This window comes from Corylus avellana, chromosome ca1 (genome assembly GCF_901000735.1).
Source record: "Corylus avellana chromosome ca1, CavTom2PMs-1.0".
Classification (NCBI taxonomy): domain Eukaryota; kingdom Viridiplantae; phylum Streptophyta; class Magnoliopsida; order Fagales; family Betulaceae; genus Corylus; species Corylus avellana.
In genome coordinates, this window is record NC_081541.1 from 18,787,023 (window position 1) to 18,806,767 (window position 19,745).

At 39.5% G+C, this 19,745-nt stretch overlaps 1 protein-coding gene across 1 annotated transcript in view; it reads right to left on the bottom strand.

Moving 5' to 3' along the window:
* LOC132182084 (eIF-2-alpha kinase GCN2) overlaps window positions 1-19,745 on the bottom strand; it is an 80,116-nt gene that overhangs the window by 22,070 nt on the left and 38,301 nt on the right. Inside the window, exons 12-17 of the mRNA XM_059595292.1 lie at window positions 8,665-8,719; window positions 8,277-8,446; window positions 7,734-7,918; window positions 3,158-3,306; window positions 2,788-3,037; window positions 104-383 (exon numbers count right to left, since the gene is read on the bottom strand). Coding sequence (XP_059451275.1) covers window positions 104-383; window positions 2,788-3,037; window positions 3,158-3,306; window positions 7,734-7,918; window positions 8,277-8,446; window positions 8,665-8,719 — 1,089 coding nt within the window. The remainder of the gene's footprint in view (window positions 1-103; window positions 384-2,787; window positions 3,038-3,157; window positions 3,307-7,733; window positions 7,919-8,276; window positions 8,447-8,664; window positions 8,720-19,745) is intronic.

Below are 19,745 nucleotides of genomic sequence, written 5' to 3' on the forward strand. Positions count from 1 at the left end.
TAAAATATCAGAAATAATTAGCCAACTACATTAGGAACAAATTGTGCACTATGATAAAAACTAGTGTAAACAAGATAGCGTGGAGTTTGATTAAGAGAGGAACCTATTGAGCTGTGGAAAATCTTCCAACAAACGCGTGGGTATTATCTCCAGATGCTTTGCACAGTGTTGTCTGAACACTTCCCTTGTGACCTCAATAACATAATCACGAACCTCAGTGTCTAAATCTGTGTACTGAACTGAGGCCTCGTCTCCAGCCAACCTCAATGTACCAGCATGATGATGGTGGTCTTTCATGCGTAACATCTCCTCATCAAAGAGAGCATTGACAACTTTATCATATATACTTCTGTCCTCTGAAGTATGCATTTTTTGTAGAGTTTCTGAACATAAGAGCAAAAAGTACTTAGTTAATCTATTATGTAATAAGGGATATTTTCAACTTTAAAATTTTCACCTGTGCTATATACTAAATGTATCAAACATTTAAAGTATACTTTGCGAAGTCATATGCTAGAAGTTACAACAATGCAACTAACACTAGTTACTCTCAGTAGAACATAACAAATTAATAACTAACCAAAATGAGATAAGTAAGCGAAAAAAAAAAAAAAAAAAAAAAAAAAAAAAAAAAAAAAAAAAAAAAAAAAAAAAAAAGATGTTAAAATTATTGCCGGATCCTGTGACATATGATTGTGTTGAGAGGTTTGCATGAAGAAGGTTTAGAGAAAGAGGAGGCTCGTTCAATGTTTTGTAGCCTACTTGAAACATATTAGCTTAAAGAATACATAAATGACTAAACTACCCTCAACCATAATACATTCTTCTAACACTCCCCCTCAAGCTGGAGCATATATATCATATAAACTCAGCTTGGAACAAATAAACTCTAACTGGTTACGACATAAAGACTTTGTAAACATATCAGCTCACTGGTCTCCAGACTTCACGAATACTGTAGATATATCTCCATTGAGTATTTTGTCTCGGATGTAATGACAATCAACCTCAATGTGTTTGGTCCTTTCATGAAAAACTGGGTTAGATGCAATATGTATAGCAGCCTGCTTATCACAAGATAATGGGATAGGAGTAGCAGCCGAGAAACCAATCTCCTGAAGAAAATGTTGTAACCATGTCAACTCAGTAGTCGTATGAGCCATTGCCCTACACCATGCTTCAGCACTAGATCGTGCCACCACTCCATGCTTCAACACTAGATCGTGCCACCACTGTCTGTTTCTTACTCTTCCAAGTTACAAGATTACCACCGAAGAATGTGCAATATCATGTAGTAGACCATCTATCTGAAGGAGAACCTGCCCAATCTGCATCAGTAAAACCTTCTACCCTAAGTTGTCCATTTGGCCTATACAATATTCCTAGACCAGGTTGTCTCTTTACATACCGAATAATCCGAGTAACAACTTCCCAATATGAAACCCGAGGAGCCTTTAAGAACTGACTGACAACACTAACGGCATATGAAATATCTGGCCTGGTGATAGTAAGATAGTTCAACTTCCCAACTAGACGACGGTACCTGCCAGGATCTTCAAATAATTCACCTTCATCCTTTAGTAATTTCTTATTTGGATCCATTGGAACATCAACTGGTCGAGAACCCAAAAGACTTGTCTCTTCTTATAAGTCAAGTGCATACTTTCTCTGGGATAAGTTGATACCTGTTCGAAATCTAGCAACTTCAATACCTATACAATTTCTATACAATTGAGTGAAGAATATCTATACAATTTCTGAAGTCTAGAGATTAACTTGTTGATATGTTTACAAAGTCTATGTTATAACCGGGTAGAGTTTATGTGTTTTAACATGCTCTAGTTTGAGGTGAAATGTTTAAAAGGGTGTTATTGGAATAAAGGGTAAAAAAAGGTATTTATGTCATTATTGTAGTTAATTGTGAGCCTCTCCTTTGGGCAAACCCTAATTTTAAAAAGGTTAAGAAGGACATGACAAGGACGTGGCACAGAGTATAATCTTAGATAAAACATCCGAAAATGATTTACGTGGCCAACACCAATCATTTGGGAAAAAATTATCCATGACACCAATCCAAATACAATTGACATTAAGACTTGCTTGAGCTAAGATGAATTGGTCCTCAACATAAACCCTAGCTCTAAAGGGATCCGACCCCGACCCCCCAACCCACCACACACACACACACACACAAAAAAAAAAAAAAAAATAGTGGAGGATATTTGGGTGCATGTCTAACTTATGTTCATTGAATGCTTCCTCCAACTATCAAAGGGATCTTAGAGATCAGGCCAGGGTTTACAGAAAAGCAAAGAAGAATAAGTCGGAGTTTTGCAATATTTGTGCTAAAAATAGAGTACTTGATAGGAACAAAATATGCTAGTGTTTAATGCGATAGAACCATCCACACATTGTCAAAACTAATTTCTTAATGAATTCTTTTAATCACCTACAGGAGTGATATTTCTGTACTCCACTTCCTTTCTTTCATTTTGAGTTTCTTTACTATAAGCATTAGTTTTGCATCCCCTTTGCTTTCAATAAATCTCTTACTTATCAACCAAAAAAAAAAAAAAGCGTTTACATTTGCTCTATCTGTTTTTTGCGTATACATCTATATACATACTTTCAATAGTGAAACTAGATACCTATTATATCCATACGTTTCATCTAATGACTGGACTTGTCTGATCATATCGAAAATGTTATTAGATAAATAGCTATCAAAATCTTCAAAAATCACAAATTCACATGTACATATTAAGTAAATACAAATATCTTACTTACCATCTAAAACTTGAGATTCCATCCGTGGAGGAAATTCGTTCTGCAAAAGTTCTGTGGCAGAGGGACGATCAGATGGACTTGGAGACATTAAGCGCCGTAACAAGGATGCCTGTTTGGGAAATTCAGCAACCCAAGCTGGAGGAAGTTCTCCTTTCTGTTTCAAATCGGTGAGAACAATGTGTCTCTCCATTGCTGTCCCAAATGGGTGCCAAAGCTCAAAAAACACAATGCCTAAGCTATACATATCAGCCTGTAAACCAAGATGACCCAACAATTTGCATGATATAATTTTGAGAAATCGAGTTATATAGCAAAGCTGGAGCACCACTATAAAGCGGAGAAAAAAAAAAAGTAATAATCAAACATTCACCTTTTCATCAATCTTAGGCCATCCTTGCTCAATTTCAGGTGCAGTGTAAAAAGGGGTACCAACTTGACCGGTACCATCAGCCGAAAGTCCAACGGTATCTGAAGGATAACCTGGATCCTGATCCAACTGCTCCAACTTCAAGAATTTGGCTGAAACAAAGAAATAAGAAAATGTACTTTAGTATGCCCTTTCATAGTCATTTGTTGAGCTAATTCACAGGAGCAACTGTTTATTAAATGCCATCCATGAGTTCATATTGGTATATTTCAAATACATAACAATAATAACAAAGCTTCTAGTTTACTCTTGTATAGTATAACTGCTAGGCCGTAAGTCAAAAATCTGGATACACTGAATGGTTACGGAAGGCTCTGAACCTTAGGATTAAAGTTCAAAATCTAAATACATCAGTAATTTATAAGATCTAAAAACTTGAATCTTCAAAAAGATGAATTAGAAGGGAAAGCCAAGAGAGAAGCTGGAAAAAGTATACTAAATATTTACGCAATCACCAAAAGAGTAGATGCTGCGAACATTGCACCTTATATTGACGGCTTTATAGAATTTTTTTTATTCGTCCATAATCTGCCAATAAATAGTAAGTCTTGCCAACCATATATAATTTGAGACAAGTAACTTGTACAGAATCCAACATTCTGAGTCAAATCTATGAAACCTGCGACCCAATCAAGGCATCAATAAAGGCAACTGCTTAGCCTTGACAATTTGGTGTAATCCATGTGAACTAGGGGGATTAACCAAAGGGAGAATGAATAAGGATCTCCAGAAGCATGCTGAAATGTGTAGGTGGAGAATTGACATAAAGGCCTCAGTGACAAACCCCCAAGCTTGAATGGCTACACTAAACAATGATTTCATGTGATGTGTCATCCTTTTCAATGTCATACTTTCCAATGTTCTATTCCGACAGTTTTGCCACTAGGACAAATAAGACCCTGAGTTTCTGATTTTGAGATTTAAAGGCCTAAGTTTTCATCTTGTGGCAAATAAATCCAGTCACCAAATTTTTCCGTCAATCTCTTAACAAAAGGCATACAAGTATTGGCAATGTGTATGAGCATGATGAGACAGCATATGAGGAGCAACTAACGGCACTCTTTGCAATAATTGGGGGAGCAGGTTGATCGGATTGGTGACCAGTTTGAGCGGTTTGGGGATCAAATCAGTGCCAAAGTTCTTGCTAATAGAATGAGGAGGGTGTTGGATAGGGTGATATCAAAGCCTCAAAATGCATTCATTAAAGGAAGACAAATCACGGATTCGGTTCTTATAGCAAGTGAATGTCTAGATAGTCGTATCAGGTCTGGGGAACCGGGTTTGCTTTGTAAATTGGATGTAGAGAAGGCTTATGATCATATTGACTAGAAATTTCTCTTGTATTTATTAAGGAGATGTGAATTCGGGGAGAAGTGGTGCTCTTGGATTGAGCAATGTATCTCGACCGCTCGCTTCTCCATTTTGATCAATGGCACTCCTGCTAGCTTCTTTAGTAGCTCCCAAGGGGTGAGGCAGGAAGATCCATTATCTCCATTTCTGTTTGTCATGGTTATGGAGGCATTTAGTAGGATGATTGCTGCTGCGACCGAGTGGCTTCATTTCGGGCTTTTCAGTGGGAAACAGGCTATCGGAGAGGGCCAACATTTCCCATCTTTTGTTTGCAGATGACACGTTAGTATTTTGTGGGGCGAATCTTGATCAAATTCGTTCTCTTAAAGCCCTACTTGTTTGTTTCGAAGCTGTCTCGAGTCTAAAGGTGAATATGGCTACATCAGCTTTGGTCCCGGTAGGTGATGTGGGATAATATGGAAGAATTGGCCGGTGTTTTGGGTTGTGAGACGGAGTCGTTGCCTTTGAAATACCTGGGACTCCCCTTGGGTGCTCGCTTTAAGGCAAAATTTATCTGGGATGACATTTTGGAAAAGATTGATCGGAGGTTGGCGAGCTGGAAAAGAATGTATCTTTCCAAGGGAGGTAGGGTCACTCTTATAAAGAGCACCCTCTCTAACGTTCCTACTTATTTCCTTTCCCTCTTTCCTATTCCTGTCTCGGTGGCTAAGCGCATAGAGAAGCTCCAACGTGATTTTCTCTGGGGAGGTTTAAATGATGAATTCAAATATCATTTGGTTAAATGGGATAAGATTTGCTCTCCTATTTCCGAAGGAGGTTTAGGGATTAGGAAATTGAGATTATTCAACCAAGCATTGTTAGGGAAGTGGATATGGCGTTATGCGCATGAGAGAAGGGCTTGGTGGCGAATGGTCGTGGATGCCAAATATGGGTCCAAATGGGGGGGTTGGCGTTCTATCAATATATCGGGGTCTCATGGGGTGGGCCTTTGGAGGTATATTAGTAGAGGGTGGCGGATGTTGTCTAGCCATACAAGATTTGATCGAGGAGATGGTTCCAAAATCAAATTTTGGGATGATGTTTGATGCGGAGAAGCGTGTCTTAAGGTTGTTTTTCCAGGCCTTTACACCATTGCTAATGCTAAAGACACATGTATTGCTGACAACTTGGATCTCACGGGGGGAGCTCTTCAATGGAATGTTAGCTTTTCTCAGTTGATTCATGATTGGGAGTTGGAAGTGCTAGCCTCATTCTATACTTTGTTATACTCTCATAAAATGAATAGGGAAGGAGAGGATAAAATGTGGTCGATTCCGTCCAGTAAAGGGAAGTTCGATGTTCGGTCCTACTATAATGCCTTGGTTAGTATTGAGGCTAGTCATTTCCCATGAAAGAGTATTTGGCGCACCAAGGCACCCTCGAGAGTGGCCTTCTTTACTTGGACGGCGGTGTTAGGGAAGATCCTCATTATCGATAATCTTAGGAAAAGGAATCTCATTGTGATCAATAGATGTTGTTTGTGCAAATCGGATGGGGAAACGATTGATCATCTTCTTCTCCATTGTGAGATTGCTCGCTCTCTATGGGATGCTATCTTTTAGCCAATTTGGATTGTCATGGGTCATGCCTCAAAAGGTGGTGGATTTGTTCGCTTGTTGGTGGTTGAGAGGGCGTTCACGAAGTGCCGTTGTGTGGAAAATGGCTCCCCTTTGCATAGTATGGTGTTTATAGTTAGAAAGGAATGCGACATGCTTCGAGGATTCTGAGAGATCTTTGGAGGCCCTCAAGGCGTTTTTCTTCTACACGCTTTTCACTTGGACAGCAGCTTGGCTTGCTCTTTTAGTGATTAACTATCTTGACTTCCTTGTTCTTTTTTCTTCTCTTAACTAGGCATTTTCTCTTGTATACTCCCTGTGTACTTGAGTTGCGCCCCTCTGCGCTTTTGATATATAAACTTTACTTATCAAAAACAACAATTTGTATTAAAGTCATGGTTAACTTCCGCTACTAATACAAGTGTCTTGATTTGACTCTAGTAAAAAGAGTGTGGTGGCTCTTGAAGTACGCATAACACTCTTGTGTAAATGGCTCATACATGAGGGAAAATTTGGCCAATGTGGAAGAGACTCACAAGTAAAAGAAAGATTTGTTATAAGTATTGCGTCTACTTTGATAAAGCATAAAGAAAAATAGTAATTAACATACCTAAGTGGACCTAAGTCATTAGCTTAAGCTTTTGGGCTAAAGTGGTGTCCAAATATATTTATTAATGTACTCTTGTTTGACTCCCTTAGTATCTCTCTTTCTAATACACAGCACCCTAAGAAGGGAAATCACTAACGGTTCTCTTGCCACATCGCAACAAAGTAGAAGATGATCAATTAACTCATCACTACTTCGGCACATGCAACACCAATCCACTAATTATTTTCCTACTATAGGAGTACAACATTAGGATCTTGCCCCATCTGGAAGTCAATGAAAGAAAGAAATATAAAAAATTTCCATGGAACCTTCATACCCAATTTACTCTTCCAAGCGAAACAATACTAGTAGACCACGTGTCAAAGACTCATACAAAGAGTGAACCCTCAAACTTTGTATTGTGTGACAATCTCGAAAACATATTGTCCTCTCCCTCCTCCAAAGGCAAAGTGGAGTAAAATAAATCAATCTTCAACAAAAGAACCAGCACTTCATTTCAAAGAGTGGCTTCTGGCATTAAGTAGCCCTAAACACAATGGTACCACTTTGTCTTTTATGGTGCCTTTGGAAGGAGAGAAATGCGAGATGCTTCGAAGATTCGTCGAGGAACTTTGAGGCCCTTCTTCATTTCTTTTTGTACACGCTCTTCACTTGGACTCCAGGCTGGCTTGCTCCTTTAGTTATTAATTTTCCTGATTTCCTCTTTATGTTCTCTTCTTCTTTCTTCCCAGCTTAGTCACTCTCTTGTATACTCCCTTTGTACTTGGATTGCGCCCCTCTGCGCTCTTTTAATGCATTATTACTTATCAAAAAAAAAACAATTGTTGCATGTTCCCTTTACAGTAGCAATATCAGCCAGACTACGATAAGGTACAAAGGACTACCTTTGGAATGATATACTTTTGAATGATCAAGAACCATTAAAAAAACAAATAAACAAATATATATAAGAGAAGGAATTTAGAAAGAAGAATGCATATCAATTATAAAATCCAGATCTTACCAAGACCAAAATCTCCAATTTTGATATCGTTGCGAGCATCAAAGAATATGTTATTCGGGGTTAAGTCCCTATGGATGATTCCTTGTCCATGTATGTGGGCCAAACCTTCCACAATTTGACGAAACTGATGCCATGCCGATTCTTCTTCAAAACTACTATATTTTTCAAAAACCTGGCGGAGCGTCCTTCAACCATAACAAAGAAAGAGAATAAAAGAATAATATATTGGCATGGTGGCACCAAAGCATGTTTTAAAGCAAAATATATATAATTTTGAAGATTTATGGGATTAAATTTTAAGAACAATTATTAAAATCTTTCAAGCAAAAGCATTCAAAACTCAAGAGGTCGTCAAATACATCAAATAAAAATTAATGCAAAATTGTTAAAAGCTACAAAAAAAATAAAAGAAAAGAAACGAAAAACATAACATGCATTTCAATAATGATGATTGATGAAGAGGAATAGATCAAACAAGCACTACACATCATGAAGTGAGAGAAATCTAGAGATAAAAAAATGCACAAAAATTAAATGTGTTACCTGGGGCAGTATTCCATTTGAATATATAAATATGTCGATTCAAGCTTGTTCTCATGTCCAAAGGCATCAACTGAGCTTGTGGCTAAGTGGCTGAAAGAGGAGCTTGCTGCAGTCATTGAAACCCCAGTAGTATCACCATAAGAACTAGCCACTCCTGTTTCAAACCATGCCTGGAACATTTTATGATTATTACAACCATCATATAAGCACAACAAGTTGTGAACAACAGAATCTTTCTAATTTAAGCTTCCTGTAAAATTATACAAATCATCCCATTTTTAAGACGACTTCATGGTAACAAAAGAACAAAAACTAATTTAAGAAAAAAATTCCAAAATAGATGAGAAATTATATAGAAAAATAAGTGAAGAACAAAGAGAGCACTTACCTGATAGTACCGGACAACATGTTGATGCTGCAAACGGGAAAGAGTGGCTACTTCCCTAAGTACCTCGCCATAATTGATGCATAAACAAATTTTAATGATATTGTAAGAAAAATATTTTAAAAAAATAACTTTTACAGACAAAAAGTGATAAAAACAAAATAAAACTAAAAACCAAGGATATGTTTGGTAAGGGTTTCAAAAAGTCTTCTCACTTTTCCAAACCAAAAAACACACTTTCTCAAAACATTTAACGAACAAATCACTTTTCAAAAAACAAAACACGACACACTTTTTAGAAAACTATTCACACCTTCTTATAGGAATATTTTGAGAAAAAATGTTCTTAATTCTCCAAGGGTAAGGATTGGCTTATTATTTACAAAAAGATTAAAAGAGGGAGAGAGATAAAGAACGGTGGCCGCACAACCACCCCCAATGAAGGAGAAGGGTGGCCGCGCGGTCACCCCAACAGATCAAGGGTGGTCTATGGCCATCACAACCTGACAGGGATGGTTGCGCAGCCATTTCAACTGGACAAAAGTTGGCTATGTGGCCACTTCAACCAGATAAGGGTGACCGAACCCCTCTCCTCTACTATGAGTGGTCGCATGCCCACTCTCTTTTTTTTTTTTTTTCTTTATATTTTACGAGTAGGAAGTCACCTTCAAAACCTGTTTGTGTTTTCTCAAAATAAGGATATTTAGTGTTGATTTTGTTTGAAAATACAAAACACTTTCCAAAAATTTTATCAAACAATTTTCTTAAGTAAACCCCACAAAATAATTTTTTCAAATGTGGACCCCATGTTGGGGAACCAACAGAATGAAAATTGTTGTAGTCTGAATGAAAGGTTATAAACATCAATGAGTTGATAATAGGTTATTAGTAGATCAAGAACTAATGGTTAAATTTACTTATATGCAGATGGCCATAAAAAACGCACATTTCACAGGGCCTGTGATTACTCTATGATCCTCAAAATAATGGGCCCACAATGAACCCTTAACAAATTTGACTCCTAGACACATGATTACACCCGCCAATGTAGTACTTCGTGTCATTCAGATATGGCCATAATTAGTCTCCCTAGTTATGGCATGTTTTTGTATTATAGCTATAGTATCTTGTAATTAATAGGTTGATTTTAATTACCTTATTTGTTCTTCTAGATTAGGGTAATCGCTGAGATACAGCCTGTAATTAGCTATAGAATTCTTATATAATATGAGCAACCCTCACATTGAGAGGTATTCAGTTCAATTGACATGGTATTAAAGCCAAAATCTTCTAAATTAGGGTTGTTTTAGGTGTTGAGTTACCTGTTGAGGGATGTAGGAACAGTCGAGTTGTGATTCGAGATTTCTGAGTTGGGTTAGGATTGCACTGTTGGTTTTGTTTGGCGGTCGGTAACTTTAGGGGAAGGTGTTGATAATTCTGGTGTTCCCAGCGATCTGTGGTGGTCATCGATTTGGTGCTGTCAGTGATTTGGTGTTGTCGGCAGGATCTAGAGGGTTATCCCGGCGATCTGGTGTTGTCGGCGATCTGTGGTGCTATCGGCAATTTGGGGCTATCAACCGTTTGGTGTTCATAGTGGGTTGTGGTGACTTTTCGGGCTGGCAGGATCTGGGGGGTTATCCCGGCGATCTGGTGTTGTCAGCGATCTGTGGTGCTGTCGGCCATTTGGTGTTGACAGTGGGTTGTGGTGACTTTTGGGACTGCTAGCGCAGTGGAAGCGTGGTGACCGTGTGGACTTTGAGCTTGCTGGGCTTGGGCTGTGTGAACTTATTATTCAGGTTGGGCTGCTGGACTTGGACTTGCTGGGCTTAGGCTTGGTTGCTGTTTAGGGTTGATGATTGGTGTTTGACTTGTGTGGACTTGGGCTTGCTGTCCAACAAAGCTGGTGGGCCCGTTACTCCTTTATCAAGTGTTTTAATTTCAAATTTTTTATTTCATCATCGTCTTCTAGCGAGACTTTTGGGGTCCGTTTTACTGGAAAAAATTATTCTGCTTGGGAATTCCAGTTTCAATTGTTTGTCACGGAAAAAGAGTTGTGGCGCCATATTGACGGTAGTAATCCAGCTCCTACGGAGACTAAGGAATTGGCTAAGTAGCGGGTCAAGGATGCACGTGTGATGTCCTGGATCTTAGGGTTTGTTGATCCTCTTATTGTGCTCAATCTGAGGCCCTACAAGACTGCGAAGACTATGTGGGAGTATTTGCTGAAGGTTTATCACCAGGACAATACCGCACGCCATTTTCAGTTGGAATATGAGATTGCTAATTACACTCAAGGCAATCTCTCCATTCCAGATTATTTTTCTGGTTTTCAGAATTTGTGGGGAGAATTTTCTGATATGGTTTATGTGAAGGTACCAGCTGCATCTCTCTCTGCTGTTCAGGCTGTTCATGAGCAAAGCAAGAGAGATCAATTCCTGATGAAATTGCGCTTTGAATTTGAGGTTACTCGCTCAAATTTAATGAACCAGGATCCTTCTCCATCTTTGGATGTTTGTTTTGGAGAATTACTTCGCGAGGAGCAGTCTTCTCACACAGGCTACGTTTTAGCAAGAATCCAACCCGAATCCAGTAGCCTATGCAGCCTATGGGAAAGGGAAGGGTAAGGATATGCGCTAGGTCCAGTGTTTCAGCTACAAGGAGTATGGACATATTGCCGCCAACTGTGCAAATAAATCTTGCAACTACTGTAAGAAACAGGGCCACTTTATCAAAGAATGTCCCACTTGGCCTCAGAATCATCAAGCTACCGCCTATCAGGCTGCAGTGAACACCTCTTCTGCTCCAGTGATGTCCTCAATTTCTTCTTCTGCAGCCGGATCAGCTGTTCTTACTCCTGAAATGGTCCAGCAGATGATTATGTCAGCCTTTTCTGCCTTAGGGCTTCAAGGTAATGGTACTATTTCGTATAAGTCTTGGCTTATTGATTTTGTTGCATCCAATCATATGACCAAATCGTCTGATACTCTTTGCAATGTTAATCCTTCATTCAGAGATGTTTATGTATCTCCTGGACTTTCTAATAGTCTTATTTCACTTGACCAGTTAGTTGAAAAAAACTGTGATGTCCATTCTCTCGTGATGGTTGTCTTGTGCATGATCAGGTGTCCGGGAAGATACTCACAAAGGGGCCAAAAGTTGGTAGACTATTTCCACTGCACTTTTCAATTCCTAGTTGTTTATCTTTGGCTTGTAGGACAGTTAACACTTTGAACGAAATATGGCACAAACGTTTGGGTCATCCAAATTCTATTATTCTGCCTCATATGTTAAATTCTGGTTTGTTAGGCAATAAAGAACGAGTTTCTAAAAATTTGTCATTTGACTGTTCTGTATGCAAACTTGGTAAGAGTAAAACTCTTTCGTTTTCTTCTCATGGTAGTCGTGCTGCAAAATGCTTTGTTGTTGTGCATAGTGATGTATGGGGCATTTCTCCTGTAATTTCTCATGCTCGATCTAAATATTTTGTGACATTCATATATGATTTCAGTCGGTATACTTGGGTCTATTTTCTTCGAGCCAAATCTGAGGTCCTGTCTGTTTTTCAGACCTTTGTAACATATATTGAGAATCAATTTTCTACAGACATTAATATTTTGAGGTCTGATTCTGGTGGAGAATACATGTCCCACGAGTTTCATGATTTCTTACACCACAAAGGAATTGTCTCTCAGCGCTCGTCCTTATACTCCTCAGCAAAATGGGGTGGCGGAACGAAAGAACCGCCATCTCTTGAATGTTGTTCGCACTTTATTGCTTGAGTCGTATGTTCCTTCTAAATTCTGGGTTGAGGCATTATCTACTGCAGTTTACTTAATTAATCGACTGCCCTCTCAGGTCTTGCATTTTGATTCTCCTTATTATCCTTTCTATCACCAGCATCCTAGCTATCTTAATCTGCATACTTTTGGATGTGTTTGTTTTGTTCATTTACCTGCTCATGAACATCATAAACTTTCTGCTCAGTCTGTTAAATGTGCCTTTATGGGTTATAGTATTCGTCACAAAGATTATGTTTGTTATGATCCTTGTTCTGACAAATTTCGTATATCTCGTAATGTTGTCTTCTTTGAGAATCAATGTCTCTTTTCTACACATGTTGAATCATTGCCTGAGATTAGTATTCTACCTTGTTTTGATGAATTGCCTCCTCTGCCTGAGCGGTTCAAACCCGGAATTGTGTATACTCGACGTCTACCAACTTTGCCGCTTCCCGAGACTGACCCTTCATCTGAACCTGTTCCGACAACTCCTCCGATTGACCCGCCATCTAAGACAGTTCATAAGTCTGGTCCTCGACAATTTGCCAGAATATCACGTCCTCCTGATCGGTATGGTTTTTCCCACACTTCTTTTAATGCTACTTTGTCTTCTATTTCCATCCCTACATGTTTTTCCGAGGCTCCTAAATATGAATGTTGGTGGAAAGCGATGGATGAGGAACTTTGGGCTCTCCAAGACAATCACACATGGGACGTGGTTCCTTGTCCCTCTAATGTTAAAGCCATTGGTCGTAAATGGATTTACTCGATTAAGCTTCACTCTGATGGGGATTGGGCCGGATGCGGATTGGGCCGGATGTCCTGATACTCGGCGATTTATCATGGGTTAGTGCATGTTTCTTGGTGATTCTTTGATTTCTTGGAAGAATAAGAAACAAGCTCGCGTTACTAAATCATCTACTGAGTCCGAATGCCGGGCAATGTCTACTGCTTGTTCTAAGATTGTCTGGCTTCGTGGGCTTCTAGCTGAGCTTGGTTTTTCTCAATCTGCTTCTACGCCTCTTCATGCTGATAATACTAGTGTCATTCAGATAGCTGCTAATCCTGTTTACCATGAACGTACGAAGCATATTGAGGCAGATTGTCAGTCTATTCGGGATGCCTTGGACACTCGTGTTATATCTCTTCCTCATGTTTCCACTGATCTCCAGATAGCTGACGTATTCATGAAGGCCATGACACGACAGCGTCATCAGTTCCTTGTGGGCAAATTGATGCTTCTTGATTGACCAGCATCAATTTGAGGGGGGATGTCATTCAGATACGGCATATATATATCATATATATTTAGCCATACTTAGTCTCTCTAGTTAGGGCATGTTTTTGTGTAATAGCTATAGTATCTTGTAATTAATAGGTTGATTTTAATTACCTTATTTGTTCTTCTAGATTAGGGTAATCGCTGAAATACAGCCTGTAATTAGCTATAGAATTCTTATATAATACAAGCAACCCTCACATTGAGAGGTATTCAGTTCAATTGACACTCCGCAGGCTGCTTAAAGAGGCAAACATTATCCATGCAATAGATAAATAACACTTATCCAACACAAACTTGAAACTTTACTCACTAAAACAGTAACAATAGACTGCAACATTTGCTACATAACTTCTTTAGAAAACTCTTCTTTTTATGAATAACTTCTGTAGAAAACTCCTAATGCAATACTGATTTTCTTTTACTTTACCATTAATGTCATATAAAAGCTAAAAGGCCAAAATATTATAGAGTTCACCTTTCTGAGGTAAATGACTATTAATTCCCTATCTAGATAGAGTTACCTCAATATTCGATCATTAACAGGCAGGCTTTCATCCTTGAGGCGAATTTTCTTCACAGCATACTGTCTTCCATCTAGTTTATTTTGGCACAGCACAACATGGCCAAAACCGCCATGACCTGTTTTTGCAAGTTAAGACTCGTAATTGTTGCAATAATTACAGAAAAAGGGCCCAGCCAACCAACAAAATGGCCATGTCTAAAACTTTCCAAAGCAAACTCCCCGAAAGGAAAATAACACCAATAAGGTTTTGTTGGAACTGATCCAATAAACAAGGAATTTAGAAAGAAATAACTTTTTTTTGATAGATAATCAGAGAAGGAAAAAAAAAAAGTAATATCAATTTATAACAAGTTACTCTTTTCAGGGAAGAAAAAACCAACAACAATTCAAAGATGAGGAACCACTCAAATTTTCCTTTAATAATGAACAATCTCATTTCCCCTTAAAGCAAATTAATTCAGTGTGTTCCCATCTATTGCTGCTGTGATCATAGATAATCTCTTAGCAGCATCTAGCAAATATACAATCTCTTCTCACCATGTAGCCATTGTACATAGATAACTGTCGACCCTTCACCAGGGAGCTTTCCATGGAATGAGATCAATGCTTCCATGATCGCTAAAACCTTTTTGCTTGGACCGCCATACCTCAGAATGTTATGACTATTGATAATCTTATTAAGAGGAAGCATATCATGCTAACCTGGTATGTGAAAAGAGACGGAAATTGTTCATGTAGCATGGTCCAATTGCTTAGAAGCTTTACACTATATTTGGTAACACTTTTCAATAAGTGTTTTTCACTATTTAAACACTAAAAACGCTTTTCAGACATAGTTATCCAAATAAATTTTCAGATTGCACCCCACAAAAAACAATTTTGAGTTTTCATTTGCAAAATACCATTCAAAACACAATTTTATATAAAACAAAACACAAAACACTTCTAGAACACTTCTCCCACCTTCATATAAAAATGTTCTTAAAAACACAAGCTCAATTTTTAAAAACAAGTGAAAATACCTTTGAAAACAAGGTTCAATCTTTCATGCACAATACAAATGGAGGCTGATCTCTACTTAAATCATAATAAAAAATATTTAAAAAAAAAAAAAAAAGTGGCGGCCACCCCTTCACCAATGGTGGGGGAGGTCGAGGAAACAAACTCAAGAAACTAAAAGAGAAATATATAAACTCATTCAGTGATTTAATAAAGACTCAACATTCAGGGAGTAATTTAGTAATTTTCCCCTTTTCTTTGTTTGTTTATGTTTCCACTTTTTTTTTTTGATAAGTAAGAAGAAGTTTTATTAAAGAAAAAGGAAAGCGTGAGGTGCCCCTATTTACATAGGAAGTATTCAAAAAAAAGCCAAAGCTAACCCACTGAAGAACCCCAAAAAAACCCATCCAAAACAAGCTCCCATGGAATCCAAAGCTACCCCCAGAAAAATCCCAATAAACCCACCCAAAAACCTCAAATAAACACACCAACGCGATGCCCACTAACCAAACACCTCACACCCACACAGAACGCTAAGACACAATAGTCTTGCCCTTCTTTCTCCTAGAAGACACACTAGCAATTTCATAATTAATGGAGCTTTCTAAATTTAACAGCTCCCTCTTGCCCTTAGTCCTAGGCCGCGCGACCTCCATTTCGCCGTAGAAAATCCTCTTTCACGTCATCCAGCAACCCTGAATTCGGATCCTCCTCTTCATCGCAATCCAACACCCAATCAAGGGGATCGGCGGGGGACAGCTCTCCATCCCAATCGTCATCTTCCTAATCCCACCCAAACCTGAAAGCTTCATCCAAAACCAAAGAGCGACCACTCACTACTCCATCATCCTGAACAGCCAAAGACGAAAAGGAATGCGACTCCCCTTTCTAAGCGACCACTCACTACTCCATCATCCTGAATAGCCAAAGACGACAAGGAATGAGACACCCCTTTCTCTTTCAGACTTTGGTTAAAAAACCCTCGCCGTAGAAATCCCCTCATCGGATTTGAGTTCTTAGAAACAGGCTTCACTTGAGCTGCAACAAGTGCAACCTCCGATGAATTCTGAGCAGTAAGCCCTGCAACTGGTTTGCATTGGTATTGTACCCGCGGAGCACTAAAAGATTTCACCGCCTCAAGAAGAAGAGATTGTATATTGTACCCACGGAGCACTTTCAATTTTTTTTTTTTCCCTCTAAGAAACACTTTTCAAACGTGGTTATCCAAATAAGTTTTCAGATGTGGACCCCACAACATATTTCAGTCTTCAAACATTCGAAACACTTATCAAAACACAAAACAGAAAACACTTTCCAAAACACAAAATGGAAAACACTTTCAAAAACTCATCCAAACCCTAGTGTTTGTTGTTTTCTAAGTCACTAGTAACTTGGGAGAACAATAGTCTGTCTTTGACCCTCTCTAGCTAGCATGGAAACTTAGGCAAGCAAAGTGATCAATTATCTTGGGAGGCTGCTTCTTTGTTCATGTTCCAAAGAATATACCCTACACTTGAAGATTTGAAACTTTCTAGAGTCATTGCATCTTTAGTTTTCGTTTCTCCCTGAGGAGGTCTATCTTGCGTACTACTAGTCTCCATTTCGATTTCGTAGACCTGGTTGCATTTAGTTTCTTCATTCCTGTATAAAAGGAGGCCTCTCTTGCATACATTTTATGCTATGACTGTACTTGCTTAATGTCTTTTTTATCTCTTTTTAAAAAAAAAAAAAAAAAAACAAAACAAAAAAACAAAAAAAAAAAGAATTGTTCTAGTGAGATGTACTTCCAATACAACTCTTTGTGAGTAGTGCGTTATTAAAGAGGCCAACTTTTTTCATTCACCATCACCATTTAAGAAACAAAGAGAATCAACACAAGGATCAACAAAAAATATTCCAAAAGAAATTTTAAGTGATGCAGCTAAAAGCATTCACAGGAAAGTCTTTCTTTTGAAAAGTAATATTCAAGTTTTATTAAAAGCGTAAGGCGTCCCTACGTACACTGGAAGTATACAAGCGAAAACACCTAACTAAAAAAAGAAAAACGACCCACCCAAAGCCCTCATCACAAACACCCAAGGCATCCAAGAGTAACCCATAGAACTATCCCACAGAACCACCCAACAACCCTCAAAACCCACACAAAGCGCTACAACACCATAGTCTCGCTCTTCCTTCTCTGAGCGGACGCGCTAACAATGCCATAGTTAATGGAGCTTTCTACATTCAACAGCTCCCTTTTCCCCTTAGTTTTAGGCCGCGTGACCTGTATTTCCCGTAGAAAATCCTCTTTTGTGTCAACCAGCAACGCCAAAATCGGATCCTCCTCTTCATTGCAATCCAACACCCAATCAATGGGATCGGGGGACAAATCCCCATCCCAATCATCGTCTTGTTGAACCCACCCAAACCTGAATGCATCATCCAAAACTGAGGAGCGGCCCCCCACAACTCCAACATCCTTAATAATTGAAGACGACGAGGACTGAGAATCCCTTTTCTTTTTCGGACTTGTGTTAAGAAACCCTCGCCGTAGAATTCCCCTCATCAGACTTGAATTCTTAGAAGCAGGCTTCTCTAGAGATGCAATAGGTGCATCCTCCAATGAAATCTGAGCAACAAACCCCACAACAGGTTTAGATTGGTATTGTACCCGCGGAGCATTAAAAGATTCCACCGTCTCAAGAAGAAGAGAATCTTTCACCTGAACTCCTCTTTCCTTCTTTGCTCTCCGGTAGTAACTCAATGTCTGCTTGAATACCGGAATCCCACTACCTAAAGACAAGCGTAATCTCTCTCCCAAGACTAGCGCCCCTTCGGAGATTATAGCAGAATTCTCCGGCACAGAGACCGATCCAGATGAAAGCGTAGAAGAGGGATGGACTGAGACAAGAGGATCAGAAAAAGTCACCTGGTCAGACCCCTTAGCCTTCGGAGACTCCAAACCATGACCAGAATCACAATATGAGTCCAAAACTGGTGCTGGAACCATGCCCAGATCTGATCTGGGTTCCGAATCGGGCTCAAGCCCTGATTTGGAGCCAGGATCCTGAGCATGATCCAAACCGGAATCCGATTGGGAATCCGACCACTAACCAACCCTGAATCCAACCCAGTATCCAGCCCATGACCCAACCCGGAATCCAACCTGATAACCAGCCTTTGATCCAACCCAAGATCCAGCCCTTTGTCCAAATTGGATTTTGAGCCAGCAAGACCCAATAAACCGGCCTTGTTCCGCTTCCCTTTGGGCTTCAGGACCAGCCCACCTAAGATCCAATCCAGCTCAGAACGAACTTGACCTAGATGCTCCTTCACCCATCTATTGTCAATAATACCTAATACCCTTCATCTTTTTCCTGCTCATCGTAGCAACAGCCGCCACAAGAGGACTCGTCAAACAACACTCCATTTTCATAGCAATCCACAGCAAATCGCAACTCACTCCGTCGTTCCCTGTCTCAAAACAAGTGGCCACCAGGAACACATCAAGAAGCCACATCGATAAGAGCTTCATCCCAACAGCTTTCACCACGACACAAGAAGTCGATCTTAGAACTTCCACAAAAGACCTCCCAGCCTTAAACCCCAAAGAGGACTCACTCTGATTCACTTGAATCTGTTTCCCTGCCAGAAAAGGGACCTCAGATTTCGAAATTCCAAACTTATTAGCTTGAATCACCAGCATCTGTCGCAGTTCACGCGCAAACCGACACCAGCCCCGCCCATGACGACCCTCTGGATCCAAATGATCCCTTTCCTTTCGCCTTCCGCACAGACAGCCACCTCCAAGAACCTACCTGCCTTGTTACCACTCCCATGCACCATCAACGCCTTCTCTTCCTCGTGAAAAGACTTGACAAATTCATCCTTTACCGGAGACTGCACAGCCTCTTCCACCGTACCCAACAACCAGGCAGCACCTTGATAACCCACAAGAATAACCCTTACAAAACCCTTCCTTCTTTCCTCTAGACGAAACTCTGAAAGCCCTTCCTTCTCCGAGAAGCTGAAGGTTTTCGCTTCAACGGAGAACTGTCGCTCCATAAGCAACTCAAAGGACCAGCCTCCAAGAACTCGGCAACATAACAGTCCGAAAATGAACTAACCCTAACGCACAGCGCTACCACGCGCCACCTCTACGGTGGTAGAGGCAAGGACAAACGAAAAAACGTGAAGAGAGAGGATTTATGGATATCCATGAGATCATCTATATTGAAAAAGTCAATAACATAGGACAGTTCCAAGATGCAAAAGTAAGAGAAACACAAAAGACACAACTCCAAGAAGAGTTTCTTGATCACGATAATCATATTGTTCCTTTCATTACAACCCAAATGCTAGTGGATATTCACTAAAGCTTGTCACCACTTATAATATATGCCTGTGAACTCAAAAGACACTGAAGAGGAGCACTCTAATCCCTAAACAATTGGATGACTAATCTCATATCACACTCATCATGGAAAACTGGATAAATAGGTAAGTGACACTGCAAATT